General features: G+C 41.1%; 1 protein-coding gene across 1 annotated transcript in view; it reads right to left on the bottom strand.

The window, feature by feature from the left end:
• Nucleotides 1–638: 638 nt before the first annotated feature.
• EPYC (epiphycan) overlaps nt 639–21,961 on the bottom strand; it is a 77,756-nt gene continuing 56,433 nt past the window's right edge. Inside the window, exons 3-7 of the mRNA XM_073620192.1 lie at nt 19,096–19,261; nt 13,427–13,585; nt 11,042–11,244; nt 9,727–9,822; nt 639–1,258 (exon numbers count right to left, since the gene is read on the bottom strand). Of these exons, the coding sequence (XP_073476293.1) occupies nt 1,088–1,258; nt 9,727–9,822; nt 11,042–11,244; nt 13,427–13,585; nt 19,096–19,261 (795 nt within the window). The 3' untranslated portion in view covers nt 639–1,087. The remainder of the gene's footprint in view (nt 1,259–9,726; nt 9,823–11,041; nt 11,245–13,426; nt 13,586–19,095; nt 19,262–21,961) is intronic.

Raw genomic sequence — 21,961 nt, 5'->3', positions numbered from 1 at the left:
AAAATGCAAAGCAATTCAGACATGTTTAGTATGTTTTCTCCATCAGCTCATCCCCCACAGGTAATACCTTTTGTTCCACTTGACCCTCCCTTCTAGATTGTGAGCTCTAACGAGCAGGGACCTCTGATCCCTCCTGTATTGATTTGTATTGTAATTGTACTGTCTGCCCTCATGTTATAAAGCGCTGCACAAACTGTTGGCGCTATATAAATGCTGTATAATAATTGTGTTCTTTTGTACATGCACTGCATTATTTTGTATCTTTTTTTACCTGATGTAACACTGTTTCAAAATGCATGTGCAAGGCAGACAAATTTCCTTTTTTTATATTTGGGAAAATATATACCTGTGTATATATATATATAACAAAAATAATATTTGGCTTCACATTCATTATTATTGACCATTGACATTTGCATTTTAAGGCTCAGCCTTTTTTATTGCTGTTTATGTTTCTCCATCCTGTGGTGAATTTCTTTGTAACAATAAGGAATTTTATTGAAATTCATACATAATTATATTCAAAAAATGATGGAAATTGTGATTTGCAAGTAGATATGAAAAATGACCAGCAGATGGCAGCTAAACTACACTGCATTCTTATTGCACATAGAATGGAATAACTACTACACACATACTAAAGTAAAGTAAATTCAATAATTTTAGCAGAAAGTTGCACATATTAAGACACAGACGTTTTTAGGCTAAAGTAAAACAACAAATAACCTTTATGTACATCTCTAGTTCAGGTGTAACATACTTCACATTTACTGCAAGATGAGACAGGTGAGCCAGGAGCTAGTTAGGTAGCAAACAACAACACAACACATCACAAAGACAACATCACAGAATACTTAACTCCAGTAAATGCTAATTAATTTTGAGAAGGTACTTTATGTACATTTTGTTAATAGTATTTTCTAGGTCTCGGTACATTTAATTGATTTAATTCATTTGGCTTTTTAGTCATAAAAAAAATATTGATTGAAGTACCATATAAATGGTACTCATTTGAAACGGCAAAGTGTTATGCATTAAAAAGTCAGGTAAACGATTTAGGTGTTTCTCTGACTTCATTTCTGGTCTTTTAGACCAGTCTGCCAACTGGTATACGAGGTAGACACATGAAAGCCTGTGGTGTTTTACTCAGGTTAATGGGATTGCCATCCAGTCGAATATCTTCAAGGGATCTTCGAGCATATGTAAAATCTTTCATGTTGCAGAAAGTGTCTTCATGCATTTCCTGGATGTTGTTGTCCTAAAATCAAAATGATACTCATAAATACTCTTCTGATAAATAAATCACTAAGCAAAATCCTTTTCTAAAACTCTAGCTATCATAGAGTGTTGCGGCAAATGCCCCCCCCCCAGCTTTAGACCTATGCGTGCACATTTGCACATGCATGTCGTGGTTAGGGTAGCCCATTCATTTCAATGTGCTGCTCCATTCACAAGATGTACGGGAAAAGAAGCCGTGCTGCCATACCATGTGGTTTGGCACATGTGAAAACACGCCATGCCATGGATGCTGATGTGAGGCATTGTCATTAGGAAATATTGGCACCCCCACACTTCTGCAAAGGTGCATTGTGTCTCTCTGTGGGTTGGGAACGTGCACAAATATGCCCGCATTGCGCACACACAGAGCTATGGACCTAAACTTAATGATGCAGCAAAGTTCACTGGGACCTTTAGGCAAACCTCAGTCATTCCTCACAAGTGTTCTGAATCACAAAATTATAACCATTATTACTTAAGACCGAAGCTTAGGTATGGCTCTTTTTTATAGGCACATTACTTCAGCTTGGCTCATCATAAGTATGTATGTCCCATACCTGGTCTAGGCACTACTACTACAAAAATTGCCACTAGCATATATAGGGGGAGTATATACATATACACCAAGCTTGATAGAGGCTTCATGCTGCCATTGTTACATGCCATGCTATATGAGGAACTCAATACATACAAGTTAGGTAAGCTTTCCATTGTGGAGCCCAGTTCTAGGATATATCCTAGATGTTTCTTTATTTATTTCTGCCCTATCTTTTTGCTACAAGGACATTTTCTTAACTCAGCCTACCATAGCTTCAATCAATTGGAGGTATACCCACTAACAACAACGTACTACCCCTTTGTTCTGGGTTCTCTTTTTTTCCATGGACCATATATGGAATATATAACACCTATCTAGTCCATGCATTTTAAAGCTCGGGTGAGATCTTTATCTTGGTAGATTTTCATCCTTGTTCCTCCCTTCCCCTGTCCACCTTTCTATCCCTTCCCTCTCCTTTCCTTCCTTACCTTCCCCTCTCCTTCACCCCCTCCCTTTCCGCTCTATGGTCTCCCTCCCACTTTTGTTTTTCTATTTACCCTCCTCTCCCCTCCCTTCTTTCTTGCCCTTCCTTCTCCTTTCCTTTCTCCTCCTTCCCCTCCCCCTCCTCCGCTTCCCCCTCCCTCTACCCCCTTTCTTATCCCCTGGCTTCCACCCACCCCCACACACACACTTCCTAAAAAAAAACCCTCCTCCCTCTCCCCCTTTTTCCCTGTCATATCCTTTCACACTCTTCCTGACATAGCAAGTCACATGACTTCAATTCCACTGCACCATTCATTTTACTTGAACACTATATCCTTATTTGAACATGATATTTCAACATTTAGACTTCCATTTCTGGCAAAATTCTTTGGTATAAGTTAGCATTGGAAGATTTGGTTTTGTTCCCCACAGACCTGGCAGACTATTGGCTATCGGCGTTTCCTGCATTCATCATACAGGTGATTATATCAGGTTGATGCAGTGTCGGTTCATTCTAAATAATAAAATAATTAACTGTATCCTACAGTTATGATGGATACCTAGTTTTTTATATACTGCAAAGTCTTTGATCCATCCCTCCCCTTTTCACATTCATGTTGGATATGATACTTTATATACTATATGTTGAGTTAAGAAGGTATATGTAAAATGCTGCAAAGCCAGCAATGGTTAAATGCCTCATACTGTATATGAATTGCAGTAAATGCTTAATGACATTATGCCAGCAATGGATAAATGTATCATGTATGTTTGTATATAATTGCAGTACTCTAGAGCAGTGGTCATCAACTCCTGTCCTCAGGGCCCACTAACAGGCCAGGTTTTATGTATTACCTTGGAGATATGCAGACTAGAATACTGCAATCACTGAGCAGCAAATGATATTGCCTATGATGTTTTTCAGTTATCTTGCAAACCTGGCCTGTTAGTGGGTTCTGAGGACAGGGTTGATGACCACTGAGCTAGAGGATCTAAGGCCCTAATGAAGCAGGGTAGCCCGCAAAATGCATTGGCCAACATATTGGATCCCAAGGCTAAGACAGAAAAATGCGGCTGCCTTCCTTGCGAATATGTTTTTGAAACTTGTTTTTTAATCTATATGATATCTAATAAAATTGTTATACTTTTATATACTTCATGCATTGGTGTTTAATATACCCTAGAATGTACATCTAAAGTCCCATTTATATTTTTGGTTTTGCATATTTGTCTTTGGGGATGGTACCTTCTAGGAGTAGATTCTATATTACACTCTGTCCTCACACTCCAAAGTTTGTGTAGATATACTATAGTATAATAACTGTATTTGGGCCAGACTGCAGAAAACATTTAGGCTATCTGTACTGCAAGCAAGCAGTGTAGTCATCACAGGACATTAAGTGTGTTATGTCGCGTACACACAATTGGAAATTCCGCCAGCAAAACTCCGATGAGAGCTTTTTGTCGGAAAATGCGACCGTGTGTATGCTCCATCGGTCTTTTGCTGGCAGAATTCCAGCCAGCAAGAGATTGAAAACATGTTCTCTATTTTTCAGTCGTGAAAAGTTCCTATCTGAAAATGCGATCGTCTCTACAAATTCCGACGCGCAAAAATTCCTGCGCATGCTCGGAAACAATTCGACGCATGCTCGGAAGCATTGAACTTCATTTTCTCAGCTCGTCGTAGTGTTATAAGTCACCGCGTTCTTGACGGTCGAAAGTTCAGAGAACTTTTGTGTGACCGTGTGTATGCAAGGCAAGCTTGAGCGGAATTCCGAACCATCCAAGATTTTTCCGACGGAAAATCCGCTCGTGTGTACGGGGCATTAGAAATATCTCACCACTCACTTTTTTTTATTACACATGATAAGGTGTTCAGGAGCCCTCAGAAATAGCTGGGAGCAATGTATTTCATACCAATTAGTACTGGAAGTTATCAGCTGACAAGGTTTCTGGCAGAGTCAACAGTTTTTTTTTTGGGTGTATCAAACAGATATACCAAAACATTTTATTGCAATAATTAACAGACTAAAAAGAAGCAAATAAAAGGATATTATATATATTAATCTCCAAAGGTCACGATTTTGTCATTTACCAAAATCCTTAAATTATTGCTTTTTGCTTCCATACAAATGGACATATGATTCAATTTATATAAAAAGTGAATCATCTGTCTTTAGAATTATATAAGTTTTAAATGGTACACTAGTGAGGCCCCACAACCAACACAAAAATTACTGGACCAAAACTGATATGGATTGTGTCATTTGCAATGAAATGAGATCATCAAATAAATTCTGTAACTGTAGAGTTTAGATTACCGATTTTTTATTTTTTTGCAGACACTGCTTTTTCTCAAAAAAAAAAAAATGTTCTTATTATTGTTGTTTGGATATAATATTGTTTGTTCCACACATGCTAGCCTTGGGTGTGTTTCATTTTTACATACTGTGGGGCTTGAAAAATCCAGGCACTAGGCTCAGTATTGTTAGCTTCTCTGCGAGGAATTTTTCTTTATACTAACTTTTTTCTTGACACTCTAATCACACTGCAGTGCATGGATTTATATTTTAGTGCCCAACCCAAGGCCAAATGTCTTTTGCCATGCTTCCTTACCCTTAGACCCCTTTCACACTGGGGCGGTATGCAGGCGCTATTGCTCTAAAAATAGCGCCTGCAAACTGACCCGAAACAGCCGCTGCTGTGTCTCCAGTGTGAAAGCCCTGAGGGCTTTCACAGTGGAGCGGTGCGCTAGCAGGACGGGAAAAAAAGTCCTGCTAGCAGCATCTTGCAGAGGCGCTTTGTGGTGGCATTTATCCCTTTCTCGGCCGCTAGCGGGGGCAAAACCGTCCCGCTAGTGGCCGAATATAGCCGCTTTACCGCCAACGCACCTCCCGCCCCAGTGTGAAAGGGGCCTAACTGTTATGTGCGCAGCCCCCCACACCATCACATTTTGTAGGGTCAACTGCTTGGGTGTTTGTGCACTAAATAAGCTCCCTATAATTCATGTTTATGTGAATGTCGAACTGCAGAACAGTTGTTAACTGTGTTTTAAACTCATGAGTGCCATGCCCATGACAAGTTAAACAAAAGCCTAAGTATACATTTTCTTAAAATGTTTCCTCACCCCTCCTTCCCTAACCTCAATAAAAAAAAATCTGTATACTTACCTACTATTAAACAATTCTGATCTAGCCATGTAATCCTGCTGCTCTGTGTAAGGGAGCGCTTGACAACAGCTCTGAATTGAGGTAGCTGTGACACCACCAGTAGGCTTCCATAGCCCAACCATTGTCTGCACTCCCTCTTCTACAGCAGCCACTCACTGACAGAGGGGGCCAGGGATGTAGGATCACATGACCAGACCAAAGAGGAGTAAAAATAGGTAAGTATACAGATATTTATACAGGTTAGCAGGATAGGTTGTAGGTAGGGGGAGGAAACATTTTTAAATAAGGAGTATGGGCAAACCATTTTTACACATACTTTTCTTCTGTATAGCAAAAGTGTTGCACTAAACAAAAATATAAATATACTTATAAATATAAATGTAAAACAATGAGTCTGTGGGGGTTATTTGCTAAAGGAAAATCCACTTTGCCCTGCAAGTGCACTTGGAAGTAAAGTCGCTGTAGATCTGAGGGGGACATGCAAGGAAAATAAAAAACAGCATTTTAGCTTGCACATGATTGGATGATAAAATCAGCAGAGCTTCACCTCATTTCAGATCTACCCCTTAGATTTAGAGCGACTGCCCTTTCAAGTGCACTTGCAGTGCAAAGTAGATTTGCCTTTCGTAAATAACCCCCTGTGTGTCTACTAGCTGACATTAGTGTAATGCCTTCACTTTGATAAAAAGTGCACGAATGATTGTTCATTCAATTCCTCCACCTTGTGATAACCACCACCATAATAAAGGATGTATTCTTACCAGAGCGTATTGACCACCTATTATGGGGGGTCAAATAAGGCTTGTGTATCTTATATGTTCCATCCACGCTACCACATAAAAGAACAAGAGGAATCGTTCCAGCAGTCACCTCTGAGCGGTATTCCTCCGGTCCCGAAGCAAGATGTCCAGTGGGATGTGTCAATATAAAGATAAACGCCAATAGTGTAAAATCCTTAAAAATCTGCTTTATTTAGACTGCTTTCACACTGAGGCGCTTTACAGGCGCAACAGCGCGAAAAATAGCGCCTGTAAACAGCCTCTCCTGTCACTCCAGTGTGAAAACCTGAGTGCTTTCACACTGGAGTGACGCGCTTGCAGGATGGTAAAAAAAAGTCCTGCAAGCAGCATCTTTGCAGCGATGTAGGAGCGGTATATACACCGCTCCTAAAGCGCCCCTGCCTATTGAAATCAATGGGGCAGCTCCGCCGGACCGCTGGCAAAGCGCCATTGCAGCGGCGCTTTGCAGGTGGTTTTAACCCTTTTTCGGTCGCTAGCGGGGTTAAAAGCGCTACCGGCCGAATAGCGCCGAAACTACGGTAAAGCACCGCTAAAAATGACAGCACTTTACCGCCGCTGACGCCTCGGTGTGAAAGCACCCTTAAGTAACTCATGGCATGCCGTTACATGGGTACAATCTTCCTCGGTCCAAAGACAAGGACGTTGGTTCAATCCAAAAGCGATGACAGGAGACATCTTGCTTTGGAACCAAAGGAGTACCGCTCAGAGGTGACTGCTGGACGATTCCTCTTGTTCTTTGATGTGGAACAGCAAGCATGGATTGAACATACAAGATACACAAGCCTTATTTGACCCCCCCGTAATAGGTGGTCAATACACTCTGGTAAGAATACATCCTTTATTATGGTGGTGGCTATAGCAAGGTGGAGGAATTGAATGAACAATCGTTCCTGCACTTTTTATCAAAGTGAAGGCATTACACTAATGTCAGTAGGAAGACACATGGACTCATTGTTTTACATTCATATTTATATGTATATTTATATTCATATTTTTGTTTAGTGCAACACTTTTGCTATACATTCATTATTTATGTGATCATATCTCACGCCAGTGGTGCTGCTATACACAAGTTTAATACGTTTACACAAACGCAGTTTACTTTTATTTTCACACACTTTTCTTCTGGGTCACAGGAGTGCACTTACGTTTGCTCTCCTGTGACCCAGATAAGCCCACTGTTGGCTGACGTCACTGAGTCGCTCCAGCCTCTAGAAGGTTACTAGTGATATTGTCAGGATCCTCCCAGCTGCCTGATTGACAGTTGGCTCCTGCTCTCAGCAAGCAGCTGAGAGCTGAAGCCAGCTGTTCCTGCCCCCTCTCCAGCCCAGCACTCCAGTGAGCGCTGGAGGGGCAGAGCAGAGAGCAATGACTGACAGTCACCACTCTCCGCTCTAAGAAGACAGAGAATTGAGTGATCAAAAGTTATGTGATTGCTCAGTTCTCTGTCTTAAAGCTGACGTGGGACAACTCCAGCATCACACTGATTCTGCAGCATGGAGGTGAGTATGAAGGTTTGTTTTTTTTTGGAGCCCCAAATTTCTCCTTTAAGAACAGTTATTGTTGGGCTTTTCTTCCACTTTAAATTGTATGCAAACCCTAACAATCAACTTCTCTAATCTTCTCCCTTTACCATCAAAACATTACTCATTCAAAGATACAGTAGGGTGAGTGAACGTTGTCATTCTAGGACAGGAAGTGTGGTACTGGTGGGCTCACCAGGTAAAAATAAAGGAAAAAAGCCTGAAAATATTGACTAATGTGGGCTCAAATGTTTGGACTAGAAAGCTGCTATATATTATATTTTGTTCTTGAGTTTAAATAATTGAATTATATTAAAGTGGTTGTAGTCTCAAGGTTTTTCACCTTAATGCATTCTATGCATTATAGTGAAAACCTTCTGTGCTGTAGCTCCTCCCCGGACCCCCCTTTTTCTTACCTGAGCCCTATTTGATCCAGCAATGTGCATGAGCCCAGCGGCTCCAGCCGCTGTCTCTCTCCTCACTGGACAGATTGAAAGCAGCAGGAGCCATTGGCTCAGTGTCTGTGTCAATAGAAGCAGCAGCGGGACTCAGCAGCAGGCCCGCACGGGTGCTCCCATGGAAAGCAGCTTATTTGTGGGGGCACACGATGAAGGGGAGAAGCCAGGAGCACGGGTGAGGCACCCTAGAAGAAGAGGATCAGGGCTGCTCGGTGCATAACCCTTGCACAGAGCAGGTAAGTATAGGCATACTATAGCCCAAGAAAATAGTGAGCGCGCTGGCTGGTGAGTGGAGCGGGTAGTCATACCAGCAAGTGGGCCAATGGGTGAGTGGGAAGGCAGGACAGTGAGCAGGCTGATGGGTGAGCGGAGTAGGCAGTCATGCCAGTAACTGGGCTGATGGGTGAGTGGTAAGGCAGGGCAGTGAGCGGGCGGGCATGCGAGCAGAGAGATGACATCATCTCTAACCGCCTGCCCTGCATAAACGCAGTTCCGCCCTCACTATGCATCTGTGGGTAGCAGAGAGATTACATCATCTCTCTGCTACCTGCCTTCACTCTGGGACACAGCAAGTGACAATCCACACCTTGTGGCAGGCAGACAATCCGCATCTTGTGGCAGGCAAGTGACATGGCAAGTGACAATCCACATCTTGTGGCAAGCAAGTGACATGGCAAGTAACAATCTGCACCTTGTGGCAGGTAAGTGACAATCTGCACCTTGTGGCAGGAAGACAATCTGCACCTTGTGGCAGGCAAATGACATGGCAAGTGACAATCTGCATCTTTTGGCAGGCAAGTGACAATTCGCATCTGGTGACAGGCAACGTGGCAAGTGACAATCCGCATCTGATGACAGGCAACGTGGCAAGTGACAATCCGCATCTGAAGGCAGGTGACGTGGCAAGTGACACACTTGGGGCTCCCACTGCTTCTGCGTTATAGTGAGTTGAACTATTTAATTTGATATTACAATGTAATGATAGAAATAATGCGCTTCAATCATCCTGACACCATATCAACCATTGTAACGTGATGATTGAAGCATCAACACCAGCCATTGCCCCGAAAAATTGCCCGCAAAAAACCTTATTTTCTGGCAGTGCCCCTCCCGAGACTAGGCTCTGGATCCGCCCCAGTGTCACACCTGACAGCCCTGCTGTACTGGGCCATGGGCAGTGTTGGCTATGTAGAAACCCTGTCCTGCTGCAGTATGAGCTTCAATTAAACCTAGAACTGTTCAAATCCGATGCATGGCTTTTATAAGTCATTTGTGCCTGCATTTAATATTTCTGTTACTAAAATAGTACTAAACAATCTCTTTTGGGATCTGTGTGGCACAGGGAAAATATTTCTGCAGGTCCATCATAGTGCTAAAAAATACAAAAAAAAAAAACAAAAACAAATATAACAAGCCTAGCCCTCATATACCACACATTCTTTCGCAAAAGATATTAACAGATGATGAATGATTTACCTGAAGATGAAGAGCCTGTAAGCTGTCTGGAAGTGGTATTGGAATGTGGTCCAGGTTGTTGCTATTCAAGTACAAAAGACGAAGATCGTTCAAGTCCTGAAAAAAAAAAATTCATTAATTTATAAAGCAAAAATTAACATTCATATATTTGTTTACGCACAGTAAGTAAAATTGTTTTAATGCTATAATTTTATTCAGTCCAAAGAGCAAAAATTATGTTTAAAGTCACTGGGGTTGATGTAATAAGGTAATAGAGACTGCTCACTTTAGGGTCAAGTCTTTTGAAACCCACCTCCGCAACCTACTTGTAATCACAGTCTCATGAATCCCCCGCAACCTACTTGTAATCACAGTCTCATGAATCCCCCACTGCTGGGTTGCTCTTCAAATTATGTGTAAGTATGTGTGTATCCGTGTTGGATAGTGTCAGAAATTACACAGGGTGATGGTGTCAACCTCTTTCTCACATGAAAGTGTGTAGGCGAGGAGCCCTAGTGTGATAGGGCACAAAGTGTATTTCCACTTAAATAAAATCAGTTGAAAATCATTACATTCAATAGTACAAGGCAATAAAGAGGATAAAAAGATGCAGGATTTCAACTTCCATGATTAAGCCCAGAGGCAGGGTGAAACATGTTGGGGGTGTGACCTGGATAAATCGAGCTGAGGCTGCTTTTCCCTGATAATTACTGGGGCTGGGTGGGGTGTGTGGCAGCAGGGCTATCTCTTTTCCTATGTCTGCAGGGTTTAAAATGAAACAAATATATGTTTTATAATGTATTTTTTTAAATGTTGAGAAAGATATGCAAATCCAGCTATTGTTGCCCTCTTTTAGGATGACGCATGATGGAATTGCACAGATCGCAAACAGCTAAAGCATGTGCTAAGGGCAGATCCACACTTTCCGTTGCCGTGTGTTAACACACATTCAGCTGTGCATTAACCTGCATTGGGTTAAAGTGAGCCCATTTATTATGAATGGGCTGCCAATGCACAACAACAGAGCTAAATTGGACCTGCACCACGTTTGTCAAAAAAAGCTCCACAACACTCAATGTGATGTGTTTGCATACAATGAGGTGCGCTGCAGTACAGGTACATTGGGTGTGTGCTGGTTTAGCGCTTTAAGGTGCCATTTAAAATTTAAAAACGGTATGAGCACTGTGGTAATGTGCATTAAATGTGCATTACCACAACTGATAGATCTAAATAGACCCTCATGTTTTCTCGTTATGGCTGGCTCTAGGTTACTTTTAAACTTGGTTTCAGCTTTCCTTGCAAGGTAAGGGGTTTGAGATGAGTTTTATATACATACTTTGAATGCCTCCTGCTTTATTCCTTTGCGTCCCAGTCTGTTTTTGCTGACATCTAGGAAACTCACAGAGTGTGGCAGCTCTGGAAGTTGTCTTATTTTGTTATCTAGTAGGATGAGCTCATCAAGCTGAGGCAAGCTTCTAAAAGCATCTTCATCAATATCTGATATAATGTTTGATGTCAAATCAATCTTCTGTAATTTGCCTGAAATAAAAAAAATGCTAAAATTGATTTCAGGCCTAAAGACATAGTGATGTAATAAACATTTGAATTGACTTAATAGCAGTACTTTAATATAGTATTCAGAAGTCTTATTTCCCAACCCAGTATACTATCTTATTATATACGACTGACTGCATTCCCCAACATTTCCAATAGAACATTTTTCTAGTTATGGACTAGTTGGTCTTAATGAAATATTTTTCATTTAAAGAGAATACTGGTAATTACACTATTTGCACAGATCATTAAATCTGCTAGACTGAACAGTCCAGCAGATTCAATGGAACAGAATTTCATTTACATTAGGATACTGTATTAGAGTCCTCAAGAAGCATTCTGGAAACACAGGATATGACGCGTTTCGTCATATCCTGATTGCAGAGTAGCGTGGGAAATGGCTGTCATTAGACCTCTCCTGGCACGCTCCTCCCCGCTGGCCCCTCCTCTGTAGGCGTGGCCTACACAACACCGGAAGTGACGTTTGCTCTCCACCGCAGCTGGATCCACAACCAGGAAGTAGAGATCGCTCCTTGGGAAGCTGAGCTGGCTGATGTCTGCTACGGTGAAGTGCACGTTTAAACGCTTCCTTGATGTGCTTTGTTGATTGCACTGTTGATATACGTATTTTTATTGAAGGGGGGGTCTTTGTGTGATGTGATGGGCTTTTAATCAATAAATAGGATTACGCTATGTGCGCTTTTCTTTTGTTGTTGATTTATTTCTGAGCCCTGATCATCTGTGAATCCTCCGGAGTGGTGTTGGCAGCAGCTTGTGGCTTGGATGTTTCTCTCCTTGGAGGCTTATTATTACTTAGCTCTGGTGAGTTTAACCCCCTGAGGGGAGTGTGTTCTCACATGGTGGAATTGGACTGACCGGTGGAAGGTGCACACTGAGACTCTGTTTTATGATCACCTATGAACACTTTCTGAACTACTTTTTAAACTCTTCACCACTCTTAAAGGACTTTTGTGTGAAGTTGGCCACATGCATGTTTATTTTAGCTCAACAATAGCGCTGTTTTTAGTGTGATATTATAGTCTAATTTAGTGATTATTTTATACCACTGTTTAACATAATTTAACAAGTATACCTAATAAAGTGGCTGGTGAGTGTATATATTTGTACTACATATATTTGATTTAATTTTCCCCAGCAAACAGGGCTTTTATTCTATGCAAGCAGTCTTGTAATCCATAAATCAGAATACACAGCAGTTGACAAAACGTTCTAGTCAATTATCTGCCCCAGCCTGTGATTGGACAATGAAGGAGCAACAGAACATTTATGCAGTCAGTGGATACTGGATGTAAACTGATCAGGGGGAAGTTGAAAAGGGAGGCTCAAAGAAGGTACTTTTCTGATCATATATTATTCTGACTTAACTATTGATTTATAAAGATTTATTCTGAATAAATTAAAATAAAACAGAAGGTACAACATATTAGCTAGTAATGGTTGCCACATTCAACTGGATATGTTCTCTAGTGTTGAAAACATTCCATAGCTTCTCCAAGCCACTTCAGTTCTAATGAGTGTAAGAAAAATACCCCAACATTTAAATCACCATGAGCAAGTCAGCAAACTTAGCCCCGACACCAAGGAATATATCAAGGCAAATGCTGATTGTCTGAGAACTAGATCGAAGGTGTGACGATTATGGAACCAACCTGTTCTAATTACATTGGTCCCACCCCTTATGTTAATCCTTTAATTTATAAGTGTGAATTATTGTCCAGTTGTAGGGACAGAGATGTTAAACTGACATTACATGTATAACAAGTGATGTTGTAGGCTTTTCCTGCATTACCAGTGTGGATATATTTGCTGCGATATGTTCTTGATGCTTATTAGCACAGAAGAAGCTTCTTGAATAAGATGTGAAACTTCCTCAGCAATGCAGACACGTGCAGTTAAAGGCAACTCAACACTTCTAGCTACTGCATACCATGATCTGGATAAATGAGAACCCTCACAGACAATCAAACCTACTGATCAGATATAAATAATAGAAATGAATGCAACATAATCATGAATCTAATATAATTGATAGCTATAAGAGGACACTATATTAAAATTAATACTATGTATATCTTGGTCATAAAAAAAAAAAAATTATAAAACTATATTTGATGGCGAAAACAGTGCTTTTAAAAACAATGCATACTTAGATATGAGAAATCATTTTTGTTTATCTTGCTTATCTTGTTAAACCGTAAGTAAACGTGTGTAGTGTCCTTGGGAAGGGGAGGTACTGCATCAAGGTTGTGATCATCACAGTAGACTGTGGTACGAATGCATCCACACAGGATACAGGTAGAGACACCTACAAAACAAAGAGTAACATAAAATAGAGGTATTAAAGTTAAATTTGCAACATTAGAGTCAAAATTTGTAAATTCAGTATTAGAATTGAATTACTGTAGGTTATCCACAAAGTGCTGGAGCAAAATAAAAGTAGAGCATGTGTAGAATAATTTAATTATTCACTTGGAGCCTCGAATATATCAGTTGTTCCTTGCAATTTTGTAATTTTGCATTTTTCAGTATGGACAGTAGACTGGGGGGTGTACTGGATGGTGTATAGTGTGGTGCACTGTGCATGTTTTAGATGCAATTTGAGCTGGGTAGTGCTGGAACAATATCATCTAGAGCCCAAACAAAAATCCCACCTCCTCCCAGGGCGAACCCCCCCCCCAAATCCACCCTTCCCATCGGAAATCTTTGCCTCCCCCCCAGCTAATATCATCTCCCTTCATAAATCTTCCTTCCTAGTACAAATCTCCCACTCCCAAAAACACCCTTCCTAGCACAATTCTCTACCCTTCAAATCTCTCCTCCAAGCACAAAACCTCCCCCCAAATCTCCCCACGAGCACAACCCCACCCCCCCAGCACAAATTCCCCCAATCATCCCTACTAGCACAAATCCTCCCTCTCAAATCCTCACTCCTAGCACAAATCCCCCCACCAAATCCACCTCCCAGCAAAAATCTGCCCCCGAATCACCCTTCCTAACACACATAACCCCAAATCACCCCACTGCACAAACCCTCCCCCCAGACCCCCTTCTAGCATATATCGCCCCTTAGCACATATTCCCCTCTTCAAACTCTCCCACCTAGTAGTAATTCTCTTCTCCTTTCCCCGTCCAGCACACTTTCAACCCCAGAACAAATATTTCTTTCTCTGCCCCCCCCCCCCCATGTCCCCAGTATAATTCCCTGTTCCCTCAAACATACAGACCTCAGATGCAGCACGGCATTCCTTTCTCCTAGGCTTCTCCTTATCTTGATATGTCAGAGTTGAAGAGGAGTATAGAGCACGCTGACTTTTAACAGTTTTGCCAGGCAGCTAGTAAGGAGAGATGCTACTGCTGCAGGAGTATTGGATCTCTGCTCAAGGACACCACTAACTGTAAGATCTGGACTTTAAAGAGTTTGTTCACCCAACCCCACCCAGATTCTTTGCTGGGAGGAAATGGGGGCAGATAAGTAAACCTTGTCCAGTCCCAATCTGACAGTCCCCATGCAGGAGTGCTGCAGGGGCAGGAGGGACAAGCTGGAGGGGAGAGAGAGCACAGACTGCACCTCTTCCCGTCTCTTTTCTACTCTCTCGATTTGGCTTACTTCCCATGGTAAGCTAACAGAAGTAGTGATGCTTCTGTCACTACTTCTGTCAGCTGGTAGCTGCAGGAACTCTCTATGTGGCACCCCCTCACCTCATATGATACCACAGGTCTCAGGACAGCTGCCCCTCCTGTCCCCCATCACTTGTCCCGGCCCTAGATTTGTGTTGTCTGGTTCTTAATTTGCATGGCAGAAAGAACCCCTCTCTATAGCTGGCCTGGAGGACCCTAGTGTCTGCTAAGATGTTATACATTTGAGGAACATCTGATGGCACATACCTATCACACAGTACAATGTTTTTATAAAACCTACAAACCCATAATTTTGTAATGTAATGTTACTTAAGATGGCTATTCCATTTCAATATGCATTTAGCTAGAATTTTCTAAACATAAAAAAAATAAAATATGGATTCCTTCTGAGGCAACCATGTTAACAATAAGGGAACTCTATACTCCATTTACAAAATGATCATACCTTTCTCAAAAGATGAGCTCCCCATTTTTCTCAGCAGTTTTTTTTTATTAAAATACTAGGGTTTGTAGTATTACTAGCAGGGAAAATAGAGAGGAATCCCTTTGGATAAACATGAAGGACAACAGGTAGGACTCTAGGTATTTAATGTAATGAAGTTTGCTGAAATCCGCACAATGTACTGTATATTACCAAAGAGGACAGTGTAGTGGTATTACAGTAGGAGATCTGTCAACATACCTGTTCCTAATTGAATTTCTCATCAGTGGCCACTGGCCAATTAACATAAACATGCCATCAAAGAAGTATATAGGCTGCCATTGTATTGTTCACAGTTTAAAAATTCCAGTTGTTTGGTTGCCATGCTGATTCTTTAAGTTCAGTACTTTTTGAGTTACTGACCTGGAATAAGTATACAGTAGGTCTGTGACACAGTGGTATTAAAGGCAGAGACAGCCAAGTAACTAGTATTTTTAGAAGGAGGCCTGCAATGGTCACCATCATATCCTCTTGTAATGGGTGTTTTTGGACTTCCATTAGAGCTGTAGTGCCAGGGGTAGAAAGGGTTCAGGTGGGTATAGTGATGTGTCTCAAGTAAGAGTTATTAAGCCATGAGCCAAAGTCACTTATTATTCTACATTTATCGCCTATGCAAAGCTGATATTAACAGAAAGCATTTAATGATTGATACGTTACATAAGCTGTACGACTGTTGTCACAATAATCGCCTCAGCATTATATTTTTACATTTAAAGAATACATAGAACTGTAATCAGCTAATAACAGTTATGCAATATTTTATTTGAATAACAAAAACACTGGCAGATCCACTGCTCCAGTCAATGTATACACGGCTCCAACTTTGATGTTACTTAGTAAAAGATGGTAAAAAGATTTTTTTTAGATATCGTAACTTAAAGTGGAGTTCCACCCACTTTTACAACTCTTCAGCATCCCTCACTAAACTGTGCACTGTAAACAAATTGGATATTTTTTTATTTTTTTTTCTCAGCACCTACTGTATATCTGCTGTATTCATTTTTCACTTCCTCCTCCCTGGCCGCAGCCCATCGCATCATTTCCTGTTTGCAATGCCTTCTGGGAAGGGGCGGCAACTTCCTCTGAAACTGCCATTGCTATGGAAACCTGACCTGAAACCTATTATACTGCTTGTGCTGCACTGAGCATGTGCGAGATCTGCAAGGATGAGATCCAGGAAGAAATACAGTCTGGCTTCAGATGCCCACACTTAAGATGGCCACGGCCTGCTGTAAGTTTATAAAATAACAAACTACTGCTATAAAACTAACAAAACAGACCTTAGTTTACAGACTAACATTACTAGAATACATTAAGCTTGTGTATTATAGGGGTATTTTTATTTAAAAAGTATAATTTCGTCCGGAACACCACTTTAACTGTCAGTAAGACATTAACCTTGCATATAGGTGTCAGATCAGTTCTAATGTCATGCTGTCAAAAGCACTTAGGAGTATCATGTTACTATAGTCATATTCACTATCATTTTATCCAAATCATGTTTCCAGCTGTTCCATGTTGACTGAAATGCCTTATGAGAAAGACTTGTCAGAAATGCTGTTTTGACAATGCTACCATGCTGCAGGGTTAAGGCTTCAAAGACTTACAAACTTCAACACCTAAATCCAGACCAGATACTAACTAAATCTCCAATTCGAAGGCCTGGTTTACACAAGTGCAATTTCAGATGCGACTTGAGTCGCACAGAATTGCATGACAGTGGGAAACACATTATTTTCAACAGTGTCCGTTCACATCAGTGTTACCCCGTGTTACCCCTGATGTTACCCACATTAGTGTTATTTTGGAAAAGGTTCCTGCACTACTTTAGTGCCATTCCAGTGTGATTTTGGCCCCACAGAATATACACACCTTATCAAAGTTGAATCAAAGCTGCATCCAAGAAGTGCTACATAATCACACTGAAAGTCAGATTAAAATCATCTCACAGCAGTGTGAGTCTAGCTTAAAGGTATCTTTAGGTACTGGATGACTGTCACCCAATATGGTTGAATATGGATGAGTCACAGAATTATGCCCTTTCTATAATTCCCTCCTGATCTCTTTAGACACCCCTGGGCTAATCTTGAGGGAAAGTATATTCGAGACAATTTTTTTTACTGCAAAGGTTGGTGTCAGAGATATCTTCTAAGTGCACAAATACGCACATTGGGCTGGTGTGATTTTTAGGCATAGGTGGGCAATCAATGTTCTGCAAAATCGTGTTCAGACATCCAACATATGGACACTACACTCCATGTGGCTCGTCATTCAATCCCTTCCAGGATCTGCCCAATGACATGTGTTGCTCAAAAGAATGTTTAACTGCAGATTGTACATAATGGTGGGCACTGTGGTGTTGGGTCCTCTATTGCTTCAGGCCTGTAAGGATTATGGCCAGAGCCAGCCAGCAACTTTACAGCACCCACAGATGCAGCTAGAAGAAAAGGACAGGTCTTAGAGCAATGTGTTTCATTAGAGCAAAAAAATATTGCACCTTTCGACCTTCTGATTTCTAAACTTATTAGGCCTGCCAAACCTTACTTTGCACCCCTTTTCACCACTTCTCATTATTTCTGCACCTCTCTTTCATTAACATTGCCCTATTTTTGAAACCCTCTTGCCTCTGCATGCTTGTTTTTCAACCATGCACACTACTCCACTACTGCATTCATACCCCTCAGTGTCATGTTAAAAATAACATTATGTACACATTTTTGCACCAGTATATTGCACCAACTTCTCTGTATTTCACTCCTCCTCTGTCTTGCTTTCATCTGCACTCCAATTCACTAACACCTGTGCTGCACGAGTGACAATCTTCTACTGCCCATTCATTACATGATGTCATAGTGGTGGGACTCATATTAAATAACCTGTACTACAAGTTCTCATAGTGTGTGAGTAAGGGAAGTTTTGGCATCTCAGGAGCCCTGGGCCCCGGAAAGTCATCAGAACCATTCTAATGATAATTTGTAATGATTACCACAGTTACAGAGATTTGAGCATATAAACCCCAGCGTTTCTAATGGTTGCCTTATGCTCATTTGTATTGTGTGATAACTTAAAACGCAGAATAGATGCTACTGATTGAGTGAACATATTTACTATGGCAATGTGAAAACTGGGCCATAATGCTGAAGGGTTGATCCAGCCATAAATACACCAGTACACATGTCTGATATGCCAGGCTGGTAACTTCAGGGGTTGAATCTTTGGCATGCTGGTGACATTGTGATTTGTATACAGTATTAGGACCATGCTAGCCAGCCAATGCAAACAAGGTGATCCTAGCTCAATCACTCAAATTCAGCAATGGTAACTAGTGCAGAATCTAGAAACAGGAAAAAGTCCCACATGCCTATATCCTTATGCTATGCAAATTTAATGCCAATTATTCTCCTGACTGATGTTCTTTTCAAAATACCTATAACATACTTCTTCAGCACTTTACATTTGCAGCTGTAGGTACAAATGATCATTGGCTCCTAAATAAAAATTATATAAGAAAAAAGGTGAAATCAAAATAAATATAACTTGACATAATTTTAAAATAATATACATAATTTTGACAAATTACATTTAAACCTAGACAGGATGGAATGCATGCCTTAAGTTGCAGATTCTGCTAAATCACAATGTTAAATGTAATCAGACTACTTTTGCTGCTGTAACTGAACACTAGTGGCACAAACCTCCACTTGCTTCTGGAGTTTGGACTCCAGGAGACAAGGGTCCCTGTGGTGAAGATCCATCAATTAATTTTGGTGTGGATTCTTCTTCTTCTTCAATTTCTTCTTGAACTGGCTCAGGAGAAAGAATTGGTCTATTCACAACAGGCAATACTGTTCCAATTTCTATCTGGAGGGGAGAAAGCACAAATTAATTAATAAAAAAAAAAAGGAACTATAAACCCTTCTATTGCAGCGAAATAGTATGTAAAAAAAACTACAGTTCAACACCAGGTGTCACTATACGACACATTTGTTTTTACGTTCTTGCATAAACTTTTACGTTACAAAAAGAGATCATTTAACAGCAGTAGCATATTTTAAGATTTAGAGACGTGCTGCAGTCAGTGGGGATCAAGTAAAAATGATTAAGAAAACATGTATCAAAGTTTGAATAAGAGCACTGTATAGTATATACACTTCTATCAACTTTGCACATTAACATACAATTTCAATTCTGATTGTGGAATGCTTCTATAAGGTGATTGTTGATTAGCTGCTGTTATTTAGTCTCCATCTGCTTATGTTTATACAATTACCTTTATGTACATTTATTTATTTATTTTATTTATTTCAGGTACTTATATAGTGTCGTCAATATATGCAGCGCTTTTACATATACATTGTACATTCACATCAGTCCCTACACCCTCAAGAAGCTTACAGTGTAAGGTCCCTAACTCACATTCATACATACTAGGGACAATTTAAACAGGATCCAATTAACCTACCAGCATGTCTTTGGAGTGTGGGAGGAAACCGGAGTACCCGGAGGAAACCCACGCAGGCACAGGGAGAACATGCAAACTCCAGGCAGGTAGTGCCGTGGTTGGTATTCGACCAGCGACCCTTCTTACTGCTAGGTGAGAGTGCTACCCACTACACCATGTACATGCAACTATAAAATAATAGGTATAACCTAATACAGTCACAATTCCTGGCATCTTCAGTGCACAAATGTCTGACTACTTTCCTTTCTACATTTCTATTTATCAAGACATTGTCTGGACAGTTAATTTGTCACTTGTGGGCAATCGTCCTCTGGTAATCAGGTCTATACTAAATTATTACCTCTAGAAATACACTATATTGCCACAAGTATTGGGACACCTGACTTTAAGTGCACATGAACTTTACTGGCATCCCAGTCTTTATGGACCTTGCTTTGTGCACTGGTCCAAATCATTTGGTGGAGGAGGGATTATGGTGTGGGGTTGTTTTTCGGGGGTTGGGCTTGGCCGCTTATTTCCAGTGAAGGGAATTCTTAAGGTGTCAGCATACCAAGACATTTTGGACAATTTCATGCTCCCAACTTTGTGGGAACAATTTGGGGATGGTCCCTTCCTGTTCCAACATGACTGTGCACCAGTGCACAAAGCAAGCTTCGTAAAGACATGGATGAGCGAGTTTGGGGTGGAGGAACTTGACTGGCCTGCAGTCCTGACTTCAACCCGATAGAACACCTTTGGGATGAATTAGAGTAGAGACTGCGAGCCAGGTCTTCTCATCCAACATCATTGACTGACCTCACAAATGCGCTTCTGAAAGAATGGTTAAACATTCCCATAGACATACTCCTAAACCTTGTGGACAGCCTTACTGGAAGAGTTGAAGCTGTAAAGGGTGGGCCAACTCAATATTAAACCCTATGAACTAAGACTGGAATGCCATTAAAGTTCATGTGCGTGTAAAGACAGGCGTCACAATTCTTTTGACAATGTAGTGTACATGAACATCAATAGTAAGTATGGCTAGTATATGGCCAGCAGTTAAGGTTACTGCAGAATGAGATTTCCATATAATACTTAATGCTATTGAATATTAGTATACATTGTCATGATAAAAATTGTATATATGAACACATATCTTAATGGGCGTGTAATTGAAGTACACAACATCCGGTAGCACGGGAACTGGTTTCCCTCCCTCCCCTCGGCACCCCTCTCCGATGATGTTGGAGGTTGCTCTGCGGCGCCGTGCATTTATAGGCAGCCGCCCTGGTGGGGTCTGGGTTGCTCTAAGCTATCTTGCACATTGGCCTTCACGTTTTTCTTTAGACTGGTTTCCCTCCCCGCAAGCACCAAGTATTTATCAGACCCTCACGAGCCACCCCCTCCACTTGTCCCCCCCACTTTCCCTCCTTCTGCATTCGGGTGCCTTGGTGGCGACCTTTCATTATGGTCTTCCACCTCCACTCTCACTTAGTCACAACAATATCAGTTTTCATTTATGCACTAACCATATTTACTACCCAGTCCACCCTCACTTTTAATTATTAATTCACTCACATAGCCTCAATATTGGTTCACTTGATTGACTCACTCATCACTGATGATGTTTACACCAGGAGTGCTCTGTGTGCCCGGATCCGCCTGGGGCATTGTCTGTGATGGGTGCCGCCACTGAACATGCCCCCTCAGCTCCCGTTATTGATGCCCTCGGGTGGCTCATGGTCCCTGACATTGCGCCATTAAGTGCACAAATACCTATAAGCGATTTTGTTTAAAATAGAAGGGGGGGGAGTGTTTTCTATCTGTCCTCCCCTATATTGATACAAGCTAGTTTACTTAGTTAATTTACTCTCCCATTGCAGATACATCACATGTCTGCTCCTGAAGAGCGACTTAAAGCTGCAAAACGCGTTGAGCTACCAGATGTCGTGTACTTCAGTTACACGCCCATTAGGATATTTGCTCATATATACAATTTGTATCGTGATAGGGATCAGAAAGACCATAGACCATGCAGATGCTATCTTGCCTTATGTGTATATCCAATCATGAATGTTGGTGGATTTCTTAATCTTATCATGTGATTAATGTTTATAAAC

This window comes from Aquarana catesbeiana, linkage group LG03, assembly GCF_042186555.1.
Source record: "Aquarana catesbeiana isolate 2022-GZ linkage group LG03, ASM4218655v1, whole genome shotgun sequence".
NCBI lineage: Eukaryota > Metazoa > Chordata > Amphibia > Anura > Ranidae > Aquarana > Aquarana catesbeiana.
The sequence above is the reverse complement of the archived record's forward strand: the minus strand, read 5'-3'. Positions and strand labels throughout refer to the sequence as shown.